Below are 17,210 nucleotides of genomic sequence, written 5' to 3' on the forward strand. Positions count from 1 at the left end.
AGGAAATGAATGGTTTATTGTTTTATCTCTATGTGGCGCTGTATAATCTGGATTTATTTCTCTTGGCAACAGCTCTAGGAGGAAATGGAACTTGATAAGTCGCAAGATTTGGACTGGTGGGACAGAGTCACAAATGTTCAACAAGCTTGAGAGCATAGCGATGAGTCCGACCCCCAGTACTCCTGTCCTAGGATGTCACATCAGCAGAGCCTTGGAACCTGCAGCTGTAAAAGGAGAGGTAGTCAATCGCAAGCCAAGTATACACAGGTTTTGGAAATCACACCATTTCTCTTATGGCTATGGAAACGCCGGCGTTTTCCGTATAGGTATAAATGAAGCAGAGGAAACGGTGAAAAGCACTGTGGGGAAAAAACGCGATTTGTTACTGTCATGTTTTTTCTCATAGACCGCTACATATGGCCTTAGCCTAAAGGGGTTTCCAGGAATTGGAGCAACCAGTATAACAATGCAAAATTTTAAAAAAACGCAACTGTCCTAGACACTTCGTAATCTGCCTGTGACAGTCTCCAGCCTCCCCAATTCCCGGACAACTCCTTTAAGCTGGCATTGGTAGAAATAGAATTGGTGAGTCTCCTTATGATCATGGGGTGTTAGTTGGTTTGTCATGCCTCCACATCATCCACCTGAGCTAACCTAATAGATTCTGCCTCCTCCACCAACCCCATTTCTTAGTACCTGTTAATAGGCTCTGCTCCATGTATTCTGGCTAATCAATGCTGTTAGTTTTGGAGCGTGATATACTATTAGGCACTATAATTTCAGGTAGGAGCAGACAAGGGGTGTGACTCTGAGCTCTGACACTGGCTGCCTCCGAATCAGACCCCGGCCTGACACAGCCCTTCTGACAGTACAGAGTTTAAAGGGGCTGCCCCATATATACTGTTAGCTTGTATAAATTAAGCCTTTTCCCAAATATATTGCTTCAGAAATTCTGCTTTGTTTGCTTGATATGTGACCTTATTCCTCCCATTGTTTACTCAGTGTTGCTATAACGCCCCCTCCCCTCCTGATAATACTCGTGTATGGACAAGTAGTGTGAGGAGAGGGAGGGGGCGTTCCTCACCACTCACACTGTACAGCGCGATAGGCGCTAATGTGAAGGGTGTTCCTGACAGACTGTCAGGAACGCCCTTCTGACAGTGAAGAGCTACGGTACCAGCACCGATAGCTCTTCACCCAGGGCACAGATCGGGAAAGCCGACATTGCGCTGAATTCAGCAGACTATCGGCTTTCTAGCGGTATATAAAACTGCATGTGCCCCAACTCATGGAAGGTCCTCTTTAAGTGTTAAACCTTTTTAGGCAATAATTTTGTGAATTACATATTGATAGCATAAGCATTTCATTACTTTGGGGAATGGTTTGGTGCCCTTGGGACTTGTGCTGTATCTGCCTCCTCCATCAGGCCACCTACTTATATACTGACTGTGTGATTCTTGTTTTCTTTGTACAGTTTATAACCAGCAGAGTGAACTGGGTTGTACAGAGTTCGGCTGTTGACTACCTTCACCTTATGCTGGTAGCAATGAAGTGGCTTTTCGAGGAGTATGACATTGATGGGCGTTTCTGCATTAGTATCCATGATGAAGTTCGCTACTTAGTGTGCAGCGAGGACAGATACAGAGCAGCGTTAGCTCTCCAGATCACTAATCTGCTAACAAGGTATTCTCACTACTTTAAGATGTTTGTGCATTATAACAACCACCTCTGGGATTATTAACCTCACACGGATCTTGTGACCATATTTGATTTTCATGGATGAGCAACAAAGTCACAGACCGGGAAATAGAAAAGTAAAGATGGAGGCTTTGAAAGGAATTGTCACTAAACTTTTTTTTTATTGTTTAACATTTGTGGTAGGGGCTTTTGTAAATTTTAATCTGGTTTAATGTGTTTTGTTTATAGCTATAAATGGTCCTGCTGTATCTAATAGCCTTGGTGTTTGTGTCACTGCATGGTACATACTAAGATGGTGACGGCACCTACAGGACATAACACATTACAAATGATTTAGTGTTACTCTCTATTTCTCATAATAGACTCAAAGCGCAGTCCGTAGTTAACTAAACGGTATTTTGCAATATTCTATATATAGCGAGGGTGTTATTTGTTCTCAGACTGAAGATATGTGTTTTGAGTCTTGATTTAATATTGCCTAAGCATGAGATCTCTTTGATGGGTGCGGGTAATGTGTTCCAGAGAGTGTGGGCTGCATGGCAGAAGGCTCTGGCTCCATTCCCAGGATTCACCTTAAATGATTTGGACAGTTTATTTGTGCCTGCTGATTTGAGGGGTCAGCGAGCTTTATGGGGCCTCAGAAGAACACTAAGTAGTCAGAGCTTAAGTTGTTCAACGATTTGAAGGTCTTCGAGGTCTTCCCCATTATATAGGTAGCCAGTGCAGTGAGCGGAGGGTGGGGGTTATAGGAACATGTTGGGGTTGTTTGGTTATTAACCTGTGTGGCATTTTGGACTAGCTGAAGGCGATGATTTTCTTATCCTAAGACTTACGTATTGGCCATTACAGTAGTCCAGACAAGAGGTGATAAAGGGATGGAGAGTAGGAACAGTTGGAGCCATACAATGTAACGGTAACTGATCACAATGGGAAGGAGAGCTGTGATGGCACCAATGGCGAGAACGAAGAGCCCACAGTAATGCAACTGTTTTATATAGGTGGCTTTCTTTGGGTAGAATTTAGGATTTGCTCCTTCTAGTGGCCAAGAGTGGAAAATATTAAATGTCTTTTTTTTAAAAGAGTTTTCATGAAAATTTTAAATATATGCAGGGTTTTGCTGGATAGTCTGTTCTCTGGCTGTATAAACCTTCATACATCATGTTCTATCAGTTTTTCCGCTGCAAATATCCCATTATGGCTGCAGCACATTTCTGTCTCTGAGGCTGTGGACATGTACAAGGAGCAGTCTTCCCATCCCCTGCCTATTAAGACTACTATTGCTTAGTTTACATGTAATTCTGCCAGGAGTAACTGTACTATAGCAAACACATAGCTGAGAAAAGCCAAAATGAGAATAATATATTAGATCTAGGAACACTGAACTGAAACACATGCATGAAGGCAAGTTAGCTAGAAAGCCAGTGACAGGAACTTTACTGAGGTTTTTCAGGCAGCAACATTTTGAAATAAAGGGAATTACATTTTAGTCCAGAATGACATGCTCTATTAAATGGAGACTAAGCTAGTGCCCATTTATACGGAGTCTGTCAGCAGTAAATTGGTTCTAAATCTAATCAGTGATTTGTAGCCGTATTTCTACAGTTTACAAATATGCCTCTGTTGTTCAGCTTTAGAGCCCCATTTTGATAGTAAGTAGAAATAGTACAAGGTACTATGATAATTCAACTACAATAAGGTTTACAATAATTCAACTTCTGAAATACTCCCTTTAAATTTTAATATCTACCCCCCACACGCATGTAATTCCATTGCTTTCCCTGCAGAGGAGCAGCCCCCAGACAGTGCTGTCAGTTTGCAGATCCCTGGGTCAGACCTACACAAGCACAGATTATGTGCACATCGGCATCTGCTTTATTTCTATATCTTTACAGTGTTCAGTGAGGATCTATCCCCTGCACTAGTAGAGGAACTGCAGTTGGAACATTAGGATTTTAGAGGGTGAATTACCAGCTAAAACTTTTAGTGTGAGACCACCTAAAGTGTCCCCTTGTCCTTACGACAGTTCTACTGCCTGGTATAAATGATGGAAATATTTTGGAATGCTGTACAATATCATGAAAGGGGTATTAATTGTCCCCATTTCCCATCACTTGTTAGGGTCTTGAGAGAGCTGCTGATTCTTTACACTTGTGTACCATGTACTCCCTAGTCCTACTCCCACCAATCTCTAAAACTGTGATGACTTCTGTGCATTATATGTTGTGTGTAAGTTCTGTATTATATGTACCACTAGGTAACATCAACTGCATGAAATCTTTCTGCTGTCAGTGGAAAAGGTGCGAGTATATAGAGACACTTCAGGGAATAGACTATGATGCAACAGGATAGTCTGAAAAGCAGATATCCCTGGTATATTGTATTGTGGACTCACAGAGGAAAACACAAGCTGGATTTTCCTCTGACAGTCCAGAATAAATGTTGCCTGGTCTATCAAATTTTCACCCACACCTTCTGCATTGAATACCTATGCACCGGAACAAGTGGCTGGATGTTCGGGCTGCTGTATCTCCATTGCAAGCTTACAATAGTGTAGTATTAATAGAAGAACGATATCAGGGGGCTGCCTATTGCATTAACGGTTACTTATGATGTTTGTCCTCTTTTACCCAGCATCACTCCTACTGGGGCAGATGTTATATTACCAGACCAATGTAGAAAATAAGAGAAGCAATGTGAACACTATAACACGTGTGTAACATCTATGTTGGGTAAAACTTGCATGATCTGGACTGATAAGCTTAATGGTAAGAAAGACCAGTGAATTAATCCATATTTTATTTTCTCATATTCCAGGAGTATGTTTGCCTACAAGTTAGGGATGCAGGACTTGCCCCAGTCCGTTGCATTTTTCAGTGCTGTTGATATTGATCGGTGTCTAAGAAAAGAAGTGAACATGGATTGTAAAACTCCATCAAACCCAACTGGAGTAGAGCAGAGATATGGTATTCAGCCAGGTACAGTGTATGTCATTTATGTACAGTGTGTATAAGACAACTCCTGCTGCATAACATTAACCTCCTTTATTGTGTAATGAAATACAGATTTTATAGACATCAGTATAATACATTGCAACAAAGAATTCTATGAAAACTTTGAAGGGGTTGTCTCAAATCATCTTTTTATGGGTCACTTAGACTGTCAGTAAAGTCTGACTATATGCACCGTTGTCTCTCCATTGAGCCGGTCACTTGGACTAGCAGCAGAAACCCACATATCCTTTTTGTGACAATCCCTTTAAGAGCCCAGTTCATGTAGCTAGTACAGATACTTAGTGGTGGTGACCATAACAAATATTTTCTAGCGTTGTCTGGAGCAACAAATCATATTCCAAATGCAAAAAATCGAATACAACACTTACAGAACATTTCTATGCAAAGTACAAAATCTGCAAAATTATCAGTTTGTGAAATAGCCTTTATCAGGACCTCGGAAGTATAGCAAATGTAGCTAAAGCCATCCATGTCTGGTCTACTGCAGACATCCTGTACCGGCCCTGCTGCATTGTGAAGGCTGAGAACCTCACCAGACCCCCTGCGAATCTACTACACTGGTACTGTGTAATGCAGCAGGCTCGCTGGTGGCTAACACAATATGACTACACCACATGTAGTCCTGGCCATAAGCAGGTAGAAATCCTTTCATCATGTATTAATTTTAATTTTTTTTAATATAAAAACAACTTATATTACATCATTTCAACATTTACATCAGGATAGTTGAACAGTTTATTTAGCAGCAATATTTCTCTCATACACCGTGCGTGGATATTTTCAATAACCTTTTTAAGTACTACAGATTGAGTCAGCCGTCACGGCCTTGTTAACAAATCCACGTTTTGGATTTTTTTTTTTCTAGGTGAAGCTTTGGATATATACGAATTGCTTAAAGTGACCAATGGTGTGTTGGAGAAAGGGAGCTGAGTTATCTCTGCCTGAATATTAGACTTCTAACTCCCATGGAGTTCCCATCTATTCGTGACTTTCATGAAGTAAAATAATGTTAATAAAAAACGGTTTCTGTTTCTCTATATTGCACCAAAGTTAATATCAGTTTAACAAAAAAAAAAAAGTAAGTAAAGCTGTGAGATTACTGAAGCGCCCAGGACAGCAGCTACTTCTTCCTCCGTTTCCTCTTTGGTTCTTGACTTTCACTTTGTTCAGACACAGACTGGAAATTGAATGAAACTAAATATTACCAAAAGCACTAATAATATAACAAAACCTGAAAAGCAAATCTCTGCCACTTCTTAAACCAGATAATGTATAATGTAAACTTGTCCTGGATAGAGATAATAATGCACAAAGCACAGACCTGCTCATTGGCTTTTTCATTCTCCTCATCAGATCCCTTTTCTTGCAGTGCTGCGTCCAGACTGGCAGCATTGATCCTGAAGTCTCTGGAAGTACTGAGCTTCATGTACTGCATCAGATTGACCTGACACGGCAGAATAGGGGGTCAGAAATCATACAATGTAGATCATACGGTACTTAAAACCTTTCAAGTGTGTCATACCTTTGACTTTTTAGATAATTTTATCAGAAACTCCTCATATTTTTCGATAGCAAAGATTAAATTTGGAATTGGTTTTGTGTCTCTGAGGACTTTTGCCTAAAAAAAAGAAGCATAAATTCTGTATGAAATATGCAAATAAGTGTCCAGTAGTATGACAAGACTAGTACTGATGGTGAAATACAGTAATGCTACACATGTATATCTCCGGTACAGACCCATCATACCGTAGAAATTACAGCTGCATCCTCCTTTTTCTTCTTCTCTCCAGAAATACTTTCATTTTGTATACTCTAGAAAAACCAGAAGGAAATAATAGGTAGATATTCAGCAGTATAGGCGCATAACATGCTGCTTTACTGAAATAGGTTTGTTTAATCTGTGTTAGTTTATATAGTGCCACACTGTGTACATTGACCACTTTCTTCAGTGCTTCCCCCCACTGGAGTGTAGGAGGAAACACATGCAAATATGTTGCCCCTGGTTAAACCTTGAACCAAGACTCCAGAGGCATAAGCCCCGGACCACCTTAGTGACTTCAATAAGTTAGAGATGTAGAAAACATTTAAGTCAATACAAAAGATCATATGTGTATTGGGATATTTTGCTAATATCATTATGAGGAAGCAGTTTTGGGATGTAGGTTTTTGGGGTACTTGCATAAGTACCTGACTGTATTTCCTGCCCACCAGGTTGTGAACCATATTCTCAGCTTCCATTATTCAAAAGCCATTTTGAAAATGTAAATGGTAACTTCTCCAATCTATAGATTTAATATCATGCAGACATAAAAGCATGACTAAAACTTTTGTTCTAATCGTGGGCATTAGCGTAACTATAGTCTTGTGGGCCCCAGTACAATCTTTTGTCCGGGGCCCCCTACCTCATCCCTACAGTGAATTCTTGATAGTGATGGTTGTGGATACTAAGAAGTTTAATCCACCTTAGTGTGGTTTGGGTAATCTGTGGTCTCCTTGGCTTATGGGCCAGATGGAAGCTGCAATCTCAGTACTGATGCCAGTGTTTATGGGCTCCGTTGCAACTGCAAATGTATTAACCCCTTCCCGACCTCACCGTAATAGTATGGCATTTAAATATTGCAGATGCTCACCAGATACCTGGCCAGGGACGTAACCTGAGGGGGTCAGATATCTGGTGAGCATCTGCAATATTTAAATGCCATACTATTACAGCGATGTCGGGAAGGGGTTAATACATTTTGTAATATAATTTAACAAATTTCAGCTCCTTTCTATGAAATTCCAGCTTCTTTATTGAGAGCTGTACACTGCTTTCACTAGGTTTACGGGCTGTTATATAATGCATGGAAGTTGGAAACACACATCTTCTCAGGCAGTTTAAAAGCTAGATATTCTCATCTTTCATATGACACAATGCTCACAGTTCTACCTGATAAGTTTCCATAGCAATCTCCAGATTAAAAAAAAGCTGGGATTGGCATATTTCTAAAATGCTGCTCCCAATCCAAATTGTGTAATAACTCTGGAAATAATACAGATATGACCCAAGAGTGCAGTTCAATACAAGCAGAGAGTCTCATCTTTCTTACGCCAGAAGCATTGCTCTAGGTTTTAATGCCAGATATATAACGGTTTGAAATAACCCCTTATCCCCTGCCTCAGCTTCCCTGTATTATACAAGAGCCCACCCCTCTATACTAAGCAATGTATGATTTTAGCTCTCAATAAAGGTGCAGGGGAAATAATAGAGCCAAAAATCAGGAATAAAATATGTTACCTATTGGTGATAGGGAATCTAAGCAATTCCAAGTTTCTGTACAGATTTGTGGAATACCAGAATCATGTAATAATGCCAGCAACTAAAGACCGCCACATCCATACCTGTGCATAGGTGATGAATGCATAACACTGTGGTGTGAGGTGGGAGCCAGACAGCTTAACCTGCAGATGAAGGAAAGCAGCGCTTTAATGGAAGATGAATTCAGGAGCTAGTGACCAAGTAACAACCTGATTTCAACCTACCAACTTCTCGAAACGCGTTGGAATATTTCTGGCAAGAGTGGTGCAAACCTGCAAATACTGGACACAGAAAAACAGTCAGATTTGTGAAGGACAATATCTGGTAATTCTTAATTTCTGAGTGTTTTAAACATTTCTCTAAGAAGCTCCTGAGCAGTTACTTGTCAAATTTACCTCCAGGGCTCACAACCTTTATACCCATATTACAATCAAACTTGTATTGCTGTACGAGTACTGATTATTAAAGGGGTAGTCTGATCTAGTCCATCTTACAGAGTATCACTGGATTATGATATACCTTTGTTAGTTCCCCTGCACTGCAGTACTCCCAGTGTGGATTTGTGGTTACTACATTCTAGAGTTTGATGGGTGTTCCTGCACATAATTACATATCATAGTGATATACTACCCCTTACTATAGTGTGGAAACTATTTTAGGATACAGCCAACCATATGAAATTAGTGGGCACCCCCATTGTTTAGCAGGTGAGTGCTGTGGTCTATGAGTTATGTGATGCGGTATGTTACCTAGCAGATGTCCTTGGTGTCGCAACTCACTTTGTTGCACTTGCAGGGAGTGAGCTGAAAAAAAGCATTGAGCGCAAGACACTAGCCCTGAAGACGAGAGCGCAGCATTCACTGGAGTGCCCACAACTGCTTCAAGTTGCAGATTGTTGGTTGCGCTATGAGTAAGGCCCCCACCATCTTATATTAATGATATCTTTCCTGAAGCATATGCGTTATGCAATGAAATATCTGGACTATCCCTTTTTAAGGCTTTCAATATTTCCATTTGCTGGATAACTTACATATTTCACAAGGGCTGTTAGGACTGTGTACATTTTGGTAAGTTCCTTTAGCAAAGTGTCCATACAACTTCCTGTTGGCAGTGCTGTCTGGACCATCTCATGACATGCCGTTAGTAATGTCCCTAGTTGAAGAATGATTGCCTTCTCCACTGGTTCTCTGGGATCTGTAGCCTGGGAGTCACCATCAGCTGCCAAAATAGAAAATTGTTCTAAAAATTTTAGATCAAGCCATGTCTATTATAATGTAAGATGTGAATCCCATGAGTCTGAATGGACTGAGAAACACCTGGTCAGAGTAACTTCTGAACTGTGCAGATGGAAAATAGTCTATTACGAATCTACTCTGATTACTTAAAGGGATTTTCAGAAGAATAAAAACATACTTAACCCCTTAAGGACACAGCCCAAAAGTATGTTAAGGACCAGGCCTATTTTTTTCAAAATTGACATGTCACTTTAACCCCTTAAGGACCAGGCCATTTTTTGGTTTCGCATTTTCGTTTTTCCCTCCTCACATTTCAAGAGCCATAACTTTTTCATTTTTCAGTTCACAGAGTCACATGATGGCTTATTGTTTGCGGGACAAATTGTACTTTGTAATGGCATCATTCAATATACTGTGCAATGTACTGGGAAGCTGGAAAAAAATTCAGAATGAGGTGCAATTGGAGAAAAAATGCATTTGCGCCATTTTCTTATGGGTTTAATTTTTACAGCGTTCACTGTTTGGTACAAATGACATGTTACCTGTGTTCTACGTGTCAGTACGAACGCGGTGATACCAAATTTATATAGTATTTGAAATGTTTTGATACTTTTAAAAAAATGATAAACTTTGCAAAATAGAAAAAAAAAATTGTGTCATCATGTTCTAACGCCTGTAACTTTTTCATATTTCCATGTATGGAGCTGGTTGTGGTGTCTTTTTATGCGGGACAAGATGACGTTTCTATTGATACCATTTGGGGAAAGATCTGATGGTTTGATCACTTTTTATTCAATTTTTTATAGGAGGCAAAGTGTTGAAAAAAACGCTTTTTGGCTGTTTTTATTTTTTTTGCCGCTACGCCGTTCGCAGTACGGGATAAATGTTTTAATATTCTAATAGTTCGGGCATTTTGGAGCGCGGGGATACCTAATATGTTTATGTTTAATGTTCTTTAATTACTTTTATAGCTAATCTAGGGAAAGGGGGGTGATTTGAACTTTTATATTTTTTTTTATTTTTTTAATACTTTTAAAAACTTTTTTTTTTCTTCTGTTACATTTATGATCAGACCCCTTAGGTACCTTGAAACCTAGGGGGTCTGATCGCTCATACTATTCACTGCAATACTACAGTACTGCAGTGAATAGCAGAATCCCAGCACTTCTATTAGACGATGGCTCTGGCATCGTCTAATAGATCTAGTGCAGAGACAAGCCTGGAAGCCTTCAATAGGCTTCCGGCTGTCATAGCAACCGATCACCGCCCTCATGTGACGTTCAGGAGGGCGGCGATCGGGGAAACATGGCGGCGCCCATGCCGCCTGCGCTGTTTACACGCTGCGGTCGCGTTTGACCGCAGTGTGTAAAGGGTTAACAGCAGCGATCGGCTCGGGCACCGACCGCTGCTGTTATTGGCAGGTCCTGGCTGTATTATACAGCCGGCATCTGCCGTGTATGGAGCGAGCTCAGCGTGTGAGCTCGCTCCATACATCCCCATGCGACCCATGACGTACAGTTACGTCCAGGGTCGCTAAGGGGTTAAATGGCAATAACTTTGAGACGCTTTAACTTACACAAGTGATTTTGAGATTCTTTTCTCGTAACACATTATACTTCATGTTAGTGGTAAACACTAATCAATATTTTTGTATTTACTTATTAAAAAAATAGGAAATTTGATGGAAATTTGGAAAAAAGATGCAATTTTCAAAATGAAATTCTCTGCTTTTCATGCAGATAGTTATACCACCAAAATACAGGAATAAATATTATCTCCCATATCTCTGCTTTATATCGGCATCATCTTTTGATTGTATTTTAATTTATTTTGGACGTTACAAGGCTTACAAGTGTAACAGCGATTTTCCAGATTTACAAGAAATGTAACTGTTTGTTTTGTTTGTTTGTTTTACACACTTTATTTTTATTTTTTTTAAAAAAACCCTTTTTTACATTTTTTTATTTGTGCTGCAAGCACACTAGAACCAGTGATGAGAGAGGATCGCTGGTTCTATACTAACTATAGACTTGCAATACATGTGTCACCGTCCCTGCTGCTACAGGGGAAGCCTGGCTGTCAGATACAGCCGGCCTCCCATGGAGATCGCACACGCTCTGCTTCTGAGCCCGTGCGATCTCCATCACGTACAGGTGCGTGGGAATGCGGGAACTAACCACATTCCCTGACGTACAGGTACGTGATTTAGCGTTAAGGGGTTAAACAACTAAACAAGGAGGCACTAACATAAAACAAAGTATTTGTACACAACAAATGGATTAGCAAACTCAAAAAATTGAGGGATTCAATGACAAGGTGTGTATCGGCAGCACATGGGTGGTAGATAAGTATTGGGTGTTTGTTTTGTGCGGGGCTGACCACCTCCCCTCTAGACAACGTAGGACCAGAGGAACATAGAACCGCACTCCATATGTGGTAATGCATCTTCATTTCATTCATTGGTGTATATAGTACAACGTTTCAGGTATACAGCCCTTCATCGGGCAGTTGTGAACATACAGTGGAAAACAGGAAATGCAAAAACAAAAATTAAAAGAGGTAATTACTTAGAAATGTTAGATTTCTGTGGTTGCTTTCTTAACGTTTTGACTTTTTTTTTTTACCTACCAGACATCTTCTCTGAAGCAAGCTGTGTTTTTAGTTTTGTGATCAGCCACTCCACCTCATCCAGCACTTTTGCTGCTTGATTCAAGACCAAAAGCTTAAAAATAAATAAATAAAGTTTATACAATGGTTTAACTGGAAATACAGAGTAGATGACGGTCAGCAAAATCATCCAACCATATAATGTGAGCAAGAACAATCTGGTATTTGGATATTTTCCTGGGATTTTTTTATCTGCATCCAGAGAATTCTGGCAGTCGCTTCCTCCATTGTGTAATTCAGTTCACAGGCATTACTCAGTTGTGCTGAGTGTCTATATGTATAGGGCTTTATTCGAGATCTTATGTGTATGGACAGTATTAGGGCCCGTTCCCACGATGTAACGCGCCGCGCATTCAGACACGTAAACACGTGTCAGAGTGAGAGCGCTTCAAAACAGATCCCACTGACTTCAATGGGTGCCGTCTTACGCACGCTACACATTGAAATCAATGGGTTAAAAAGCCAATTGAAGTCAATGGAATCTGTTTTGAAGGGCTCACTCACGCGTTTAAGTGTCAGAACGAGCGGCGTGTTACATCGTGGGAACGGGCCCTTAAAGGGGTTTTCTGACCCCCAGATTTTTTTTTTATGTTGACCTACACTAAAGACATCTGGACTACACACTGATCACCAGATTTGGATACTACACTGGACGCACCACAAGCAGCCGTTCTTCAAGTAATAGCCACAGAGCTGTAGTCTTGTCCATTGAATAGTAGTGGCGTCTGGGTACTGCAGTCTGCGCCCACTATTAGAACATGGGTAGAGCTACTTTCGACCCATCTTGTGAAGTAGCTTACAGCGCAGGGACATAGACAGATTAGCAGGCAGGGTCGTATTGGTGAACCCCTGAGAGCTGGAAAACCACTTTATATTAGAAATTGTGAAGAATAGAATTCTTACAGCAAAAGACCATGGGGGAATTCATCAAATGGTTTGCACAAAAAATGATGTCATTTGTGTCTAATATAAACGTAATAACTATGAACCATATCCATTAGCCTTGTGTGATTTGTGCCTGTCTGGTATTATTTGTGTGGCTTGCATGGCTCAGAGAAATTAGTCATATTCAACATTTCTGACTAATACAAAAGTCACATTTCTAGGCGCAAAGTGACCTTACACAGTGAGCCTGGTGTAAACTTTTAAAAAGTTGCATCGCACACACATTGCACCTAAAAAAGCTGCAATACCACAGGAGTTGTGCCAAACCATAAGTTACAGCAGTTTTTTTTTTTTTTTTTTTTAAGAGCATCAAATTTATCAAGAATATGCAGCGGTTTGATTAATTTGCAAATTTTTTTTTTGTATTATTTTTAAGGTGCCGTTAACACTACTGCTGGGGACTGTCAATAGTGTCTGTTGCTATTCATCATTTGAAGATATTAGCAACAAACACTAGCCGATCCGTCAAAAACCCGTTTAAAAACTCCATTGATTTCAACAGGATTTTATTTTGTGTCCATTAGTGACCATTTTACACCAAATCTGTTACATGTCCGTTTTTTTTTTCGCGCACAAAAACATCCTTCATGCTGGACTTTTGGATCCATTTAAAAAAAAGCAGCTTTTATAACGGACACCAAGCGTTCGCTACTTTTTAACTTTGAAGTCTGTGGATAATGGACAGTAACAGAGGCTGCAGCTTTCACGACTGCTCTGACCTTTTCACTGTGCCAATTCCATCATGTTTATCGGTCACATGGTTCAGCAGTAGCTCAGTCTCATTCAAATGAATGGAACTGAGTTGCAATCACAAGCGCAGCCCGTAAAATATGTATAGCATGGTGATAGGTATCCAATGTCGTTGTGGTCTCAAGGTGTCTCTCCCCCACCATAAATTGATAGCCTATTATAAGGATAGGCCATCAATATATAAATCCTGGGAAATAACTAATAAGTCTCTTTTGAAAAAAATGCTAATGAGATTGAGGATACTTACAGTAACAGTAGGTGCTGCCGTCTTTACATTCACAATACGGAAATGTGATTGTTTTTCCACTTCAATGTCCTATGAAAAGACATTAAAAAGATAATTATTTCTGGTACAAAATCCGCAACACATCGGTCACATCTGAACATGGCCTTAGAACAAGCTGTCATTAGTGTTTAAACATAAGCTACCCATTTATCCAGCTGGTTTAAGAAAATCATTACCCAAACACAGAAAGAAATGAAAATCAAAACAAATACACATAATAAAAAGTAGTAGGTTTGTGTAACAAAAATGAAATATACAGCCACAAGTATTTCTAAGGTTCTCTCTGACCCTGACTACTGTGTGTTCACAACTGTAATGCAATATTTTCCTACATAGCTCTGTCAGTCAGGGCCACACAGGCAGAGTTAATGTCCTATTTGGGTGATGCCACACTTCATAGGGTAAAGAGACACTATGCAGTGTGCAGTAAGGATGGTGATATACCATGCACCTGGGGAGTGGCTATAACCGCTTCCTGGCCGCGCCACTGTTGTTTCACTTCTGTTTAAGGCCGGGCTCACATAGAGTTTTTTGGTCCAGAACCTGAAGCAGAGGCCTCCTCAGGTTCCAGGTTCCGGTCCAAAATACTGGTAGCTGCGATTGGATGCCGATGCACTGCAGCGGCATCCAGTCAAGAACTCCGCTCCGGATTAGGCCCAATGAATGGGCCTAGTCTGGAGGAGGGAGTGTCTTCAGGTGGAATTGCGAGGCGACTCAGCCTGAAGAATGACCATGTCCGTTCTTTTTTCAGGAAGCCGGAACAAATCGCTCCCGAAAAAAAGAACTGACCGGCTCCCATTAATTTCGATGGAAGCCGTCTTTTTGGTCAGAATTTAGAGGCGGATACGCCTTTATGTACCAAACTTATGTCCATATCCCTGCTGTATGAAACCAGCAGCCATATAACTAGCTTACAGAATTACATGCAAATTTAATCAGTCCAAAATATTAACCCCTGAATACCAGCATACATTATATAAAAAAAGAAAATTAAGTCAGTTTCAGAAGCAGAGAAATGCTATTTATTTGCTAATGAGAGCCAGGCAAAAAAAAAAAACCCTGAAGAAATGGATAAGCAACTTTTGTGCGTAGCTTTCTGTTACACTGTAAACACAGTTAAATCCTACCTGATCAATATCCCCAAGATGACCATGAATGTCTTGTGACAGCTCACGAAGCAGGCTTACTGGGCTCTTGAATAAAGAATGCATACTGAAGAGAAGTGTCATGATTCCTTTACAAAACTGGACATCCTCTGCGGAAAAAAGAACATCAAATATCTGTTGTATGGCTACATGGAGTAGTGCTGTGCAATGGTATATTATACATTATATCCTGTGGCCCTCCACAGAACATTGTATAAGACTAATCTTGAAGAGAAGTATTTACAGTAAACACCTAAAGACATGGGGGAATCAGCATTCATTTTTGCGTCAAATATTGGCAAACTGGTGGTTCTTTGACTTAAATAGTTGTAAGTAGCATCACTGTGTCCAAGCACTGCCAAAGTGGGCACGGACATTGGTCATTTATGGTACCATACTTTTGTGGTGTTAATAACATCAGAAATCTTTAACAGCAAGGAGTTGTGCGGACTCCCAGAGGATGTGCGTAATTCATGCTAAGGAGGTCTTTTGAGGACTGTAGAAGTCAGATTTATGTAGGTTCACACCAGTGTTCGGCACTCCGTTCTCAGGTTTCCGCCTTCTGCATGCAGAAGACAGAAACCTGTTAGACTGTCCGGCCGCGAGCGCCTGTGAGCGTTTTATGCTCTCCACGGCGAAACAGTTTTTTTTAAACTGGACACGGAGTACTGCATGTCCGACTCTGTGTCTGGTTTAAAAAAAAATGGTTTCGTGGCAGAGAGCATAAAACGCTCACCGGCGCTCACGGCCGGACACTTTTCAAACCCATTGAAATGAATGGGTTTGAAAGATGCCTGCAGGTTTCTGTCTCCTGCCCAGTTTTATGCAGGAAACGGAAACCTGCAGAACGGACTCCCGGGCGCAGATGTCAACGAGCCCACAACAAGCGAATAAAGTGAAAAATCTATACCTGCTCACAGCACTTACTAAATGTGAGAGAAACCTCATCAGGGCAGATAGGGGGTCTCACGTTATGAAATTCACACCTATATACACAAACATTATATCAGTCATGCAGTTTGCACTACATATACTTAATGTCTGTGTATGTCTGGGAGCCCTCCATACTTTTTTGATTCAAGGCTCAACAGTTAATCTGTTGCAAACATATGCTACTGTGCTGTACACATAATACCCTCATGAGGTGGCAACCAAATGCCACAGTACAGCATACATAATATCTGTAAAACCAAATGCTGTGTTAACAGTTTATTGTTCACAATTAATATTGTTGTCAAAAACAGAGCCAATGTCATAAAGAACTATCTTCAGAGACTGCCACAGATTCTAGCGAAAAAAGTCCAGCATGGAGAACTTTTCAGACCCCATTATAGTCTATAGGGTCCTCAGGTAACTGCTGTTTCAGCAGACGGGCTCGTCATCGTTCAGGTCCCATGGTGGATACAGTCGATGGAGAGCACGGCGCAAGTATGAACCTAGCCTTAGAGAAGAACAAGGAGTCTTGTAAGTGATGAGATCAGGGCTCTGTGGGGACCATATCAATCTCATAGAGTCAGAAGGATTTGAGGAAGCCTACATCCACTGAAGATCTATGGTTAGTTCTCCAAGATGTTTGGAACAACTTCCCTTCCTAGTTCCTTCAGACACTGCATGGAGGTGTACCTAGAGAAACTGATACTGTCTTGAAGACAAACAATGGTCACAGAAAATATTGATGTGATTTAGATTTCTGTTTTTGGTCATTTACTTTGGATTTTGTAAATTACCAAAAATAAAGTATATTTACAATTACAAACAACATAAGTCTTTAGTTTTTATCACATTAATCTAATCTATTCTTACCAAAGTCTGTGTCTTTACAAATTTTCACGGTCCATGACAGCATCTGGACAAACTGCAACACAGGAACAATTTCTATATTTACACATGTTAAAAAAGCAAATCTGCTAGTTTGTAGCTTTGGAGCTGAGATATAGCAGGGTGATTCCACTATCATAGATCATTATTAGTCTGCACTGAGTAAGCCAAAACCAGGAAAGTTTGTAAAACATGGAGGAGGTGCAGATTTTCTCTATGTGGGATCCACTCCTAATTTTGGCTTAGAAATACTAATGTAAAACATTGGCCAAAATACTGCAAATACATGTAAGAGAGAACAGTTTTTTTCATGCATTATATCTAGATTTTTCTGCAGGTTTGCAATGATTCATGTCC

At 40.4% G+C, this 17,210-nt stretch overlaps 2 protein-coding genes across 3 annotated transcripts in view; one reads left to right on the plus strand and one right to left on the minus strand.

Annotated features, from left to right (window-relative positions):
* POLG (DNA polymerase gamma, catalytic subunit) overlaps positions 1-5,698 on the plus strand; it is a 38,330-nt gene extending 32,632 nt beyond the window's left edge. For both annotated transcript variants that reach the window (XM_075273258.1, XM_075273259.1), the window contains 4 exons: positions 73-238; positions 1,475-1,683; positions 4,513-4,673; positions 5,575-5,698. In XM_075273258.1, coding sequence (XP_075129359.1) covers positions 73-238; positions 1,475-1,683; positions 4,513-4,673; positions 5,575-5,639 — 601 coding nt within the window. In that variant the 3' untranslated portion in view covers positions 5,640-5,698. The remainder of the gene's footprint in view (positions 1-72; positions 239-1,474; positions 1,684-4,512; positions 4,674-5,574) is intronic.
* A 101-nt stretch (positions 5,699-5,799) lies between these two features.
* The window catches only part of FANCI (FA complementation group I), a 39,837-nt gene continuing 28,426 nt past the window's right edge, over positions 5,800-17,210 (minus strand). Inside the window, exons 28-38 of the mRNA XM_075273257.1 lie at positions 16,839-16,890; positions 15,018-15,145; positions 13,852-13,920; positions 11,871-11,964; positions 9,038-9,225; positions 8,232-8,288; positions 8,091-8,150; positions 6,456-6,521; positions 6,232-6,327; positions 6,031-6,153; positions 5,800-5,886 (exon numbers count right to left, since the gene is read on the minus strand). Coding sequence (XP_075129358.1) covers positions 5,830-5,886; positions 6,031-6,153; positions 6,232-6,327; positions 6,456-6,521; positions 8,091-8,150; positions 8,232-8,288; positions 9,038-9,225; positions 11,871-11,964; positions 13,852-13,920; positions 15,018-15,145; positions 16,839-16,890 — 990 coding nt within the window. The 3' untranslated portion in view covers positions 5,800-5,829. The remainder of the gene's footprint in view (positions 5,887-6,030; positions 6,154-6,231; positions 6,328-6,455; positions 6,522-8,090; positions 8,151-8,231; positions 8,289-9,037; positions 9,226-11,870; positions 11,965-13,851; positions 13,921-15,017; positions 15,146-16,838; positions 16,891-17,210) is intronic.

The sequence above is a fragment of the Leptodactylus fuscus genome, chromosome 5 (genome assembly GCF_031893055.1).
Source record: "Leptodactylus fuscus isolate aLepFus1 chromosome 5, aLepFus1.hap2, whole genome shotgun sequence".
In the NCBI taxonomy this organism is placed as follows: Eukaryota; Metazoa; Chordata; class Amphibia; order Anura; family Leptodactylidae; genus Leptodactylus; species Leptodactylus fuscus.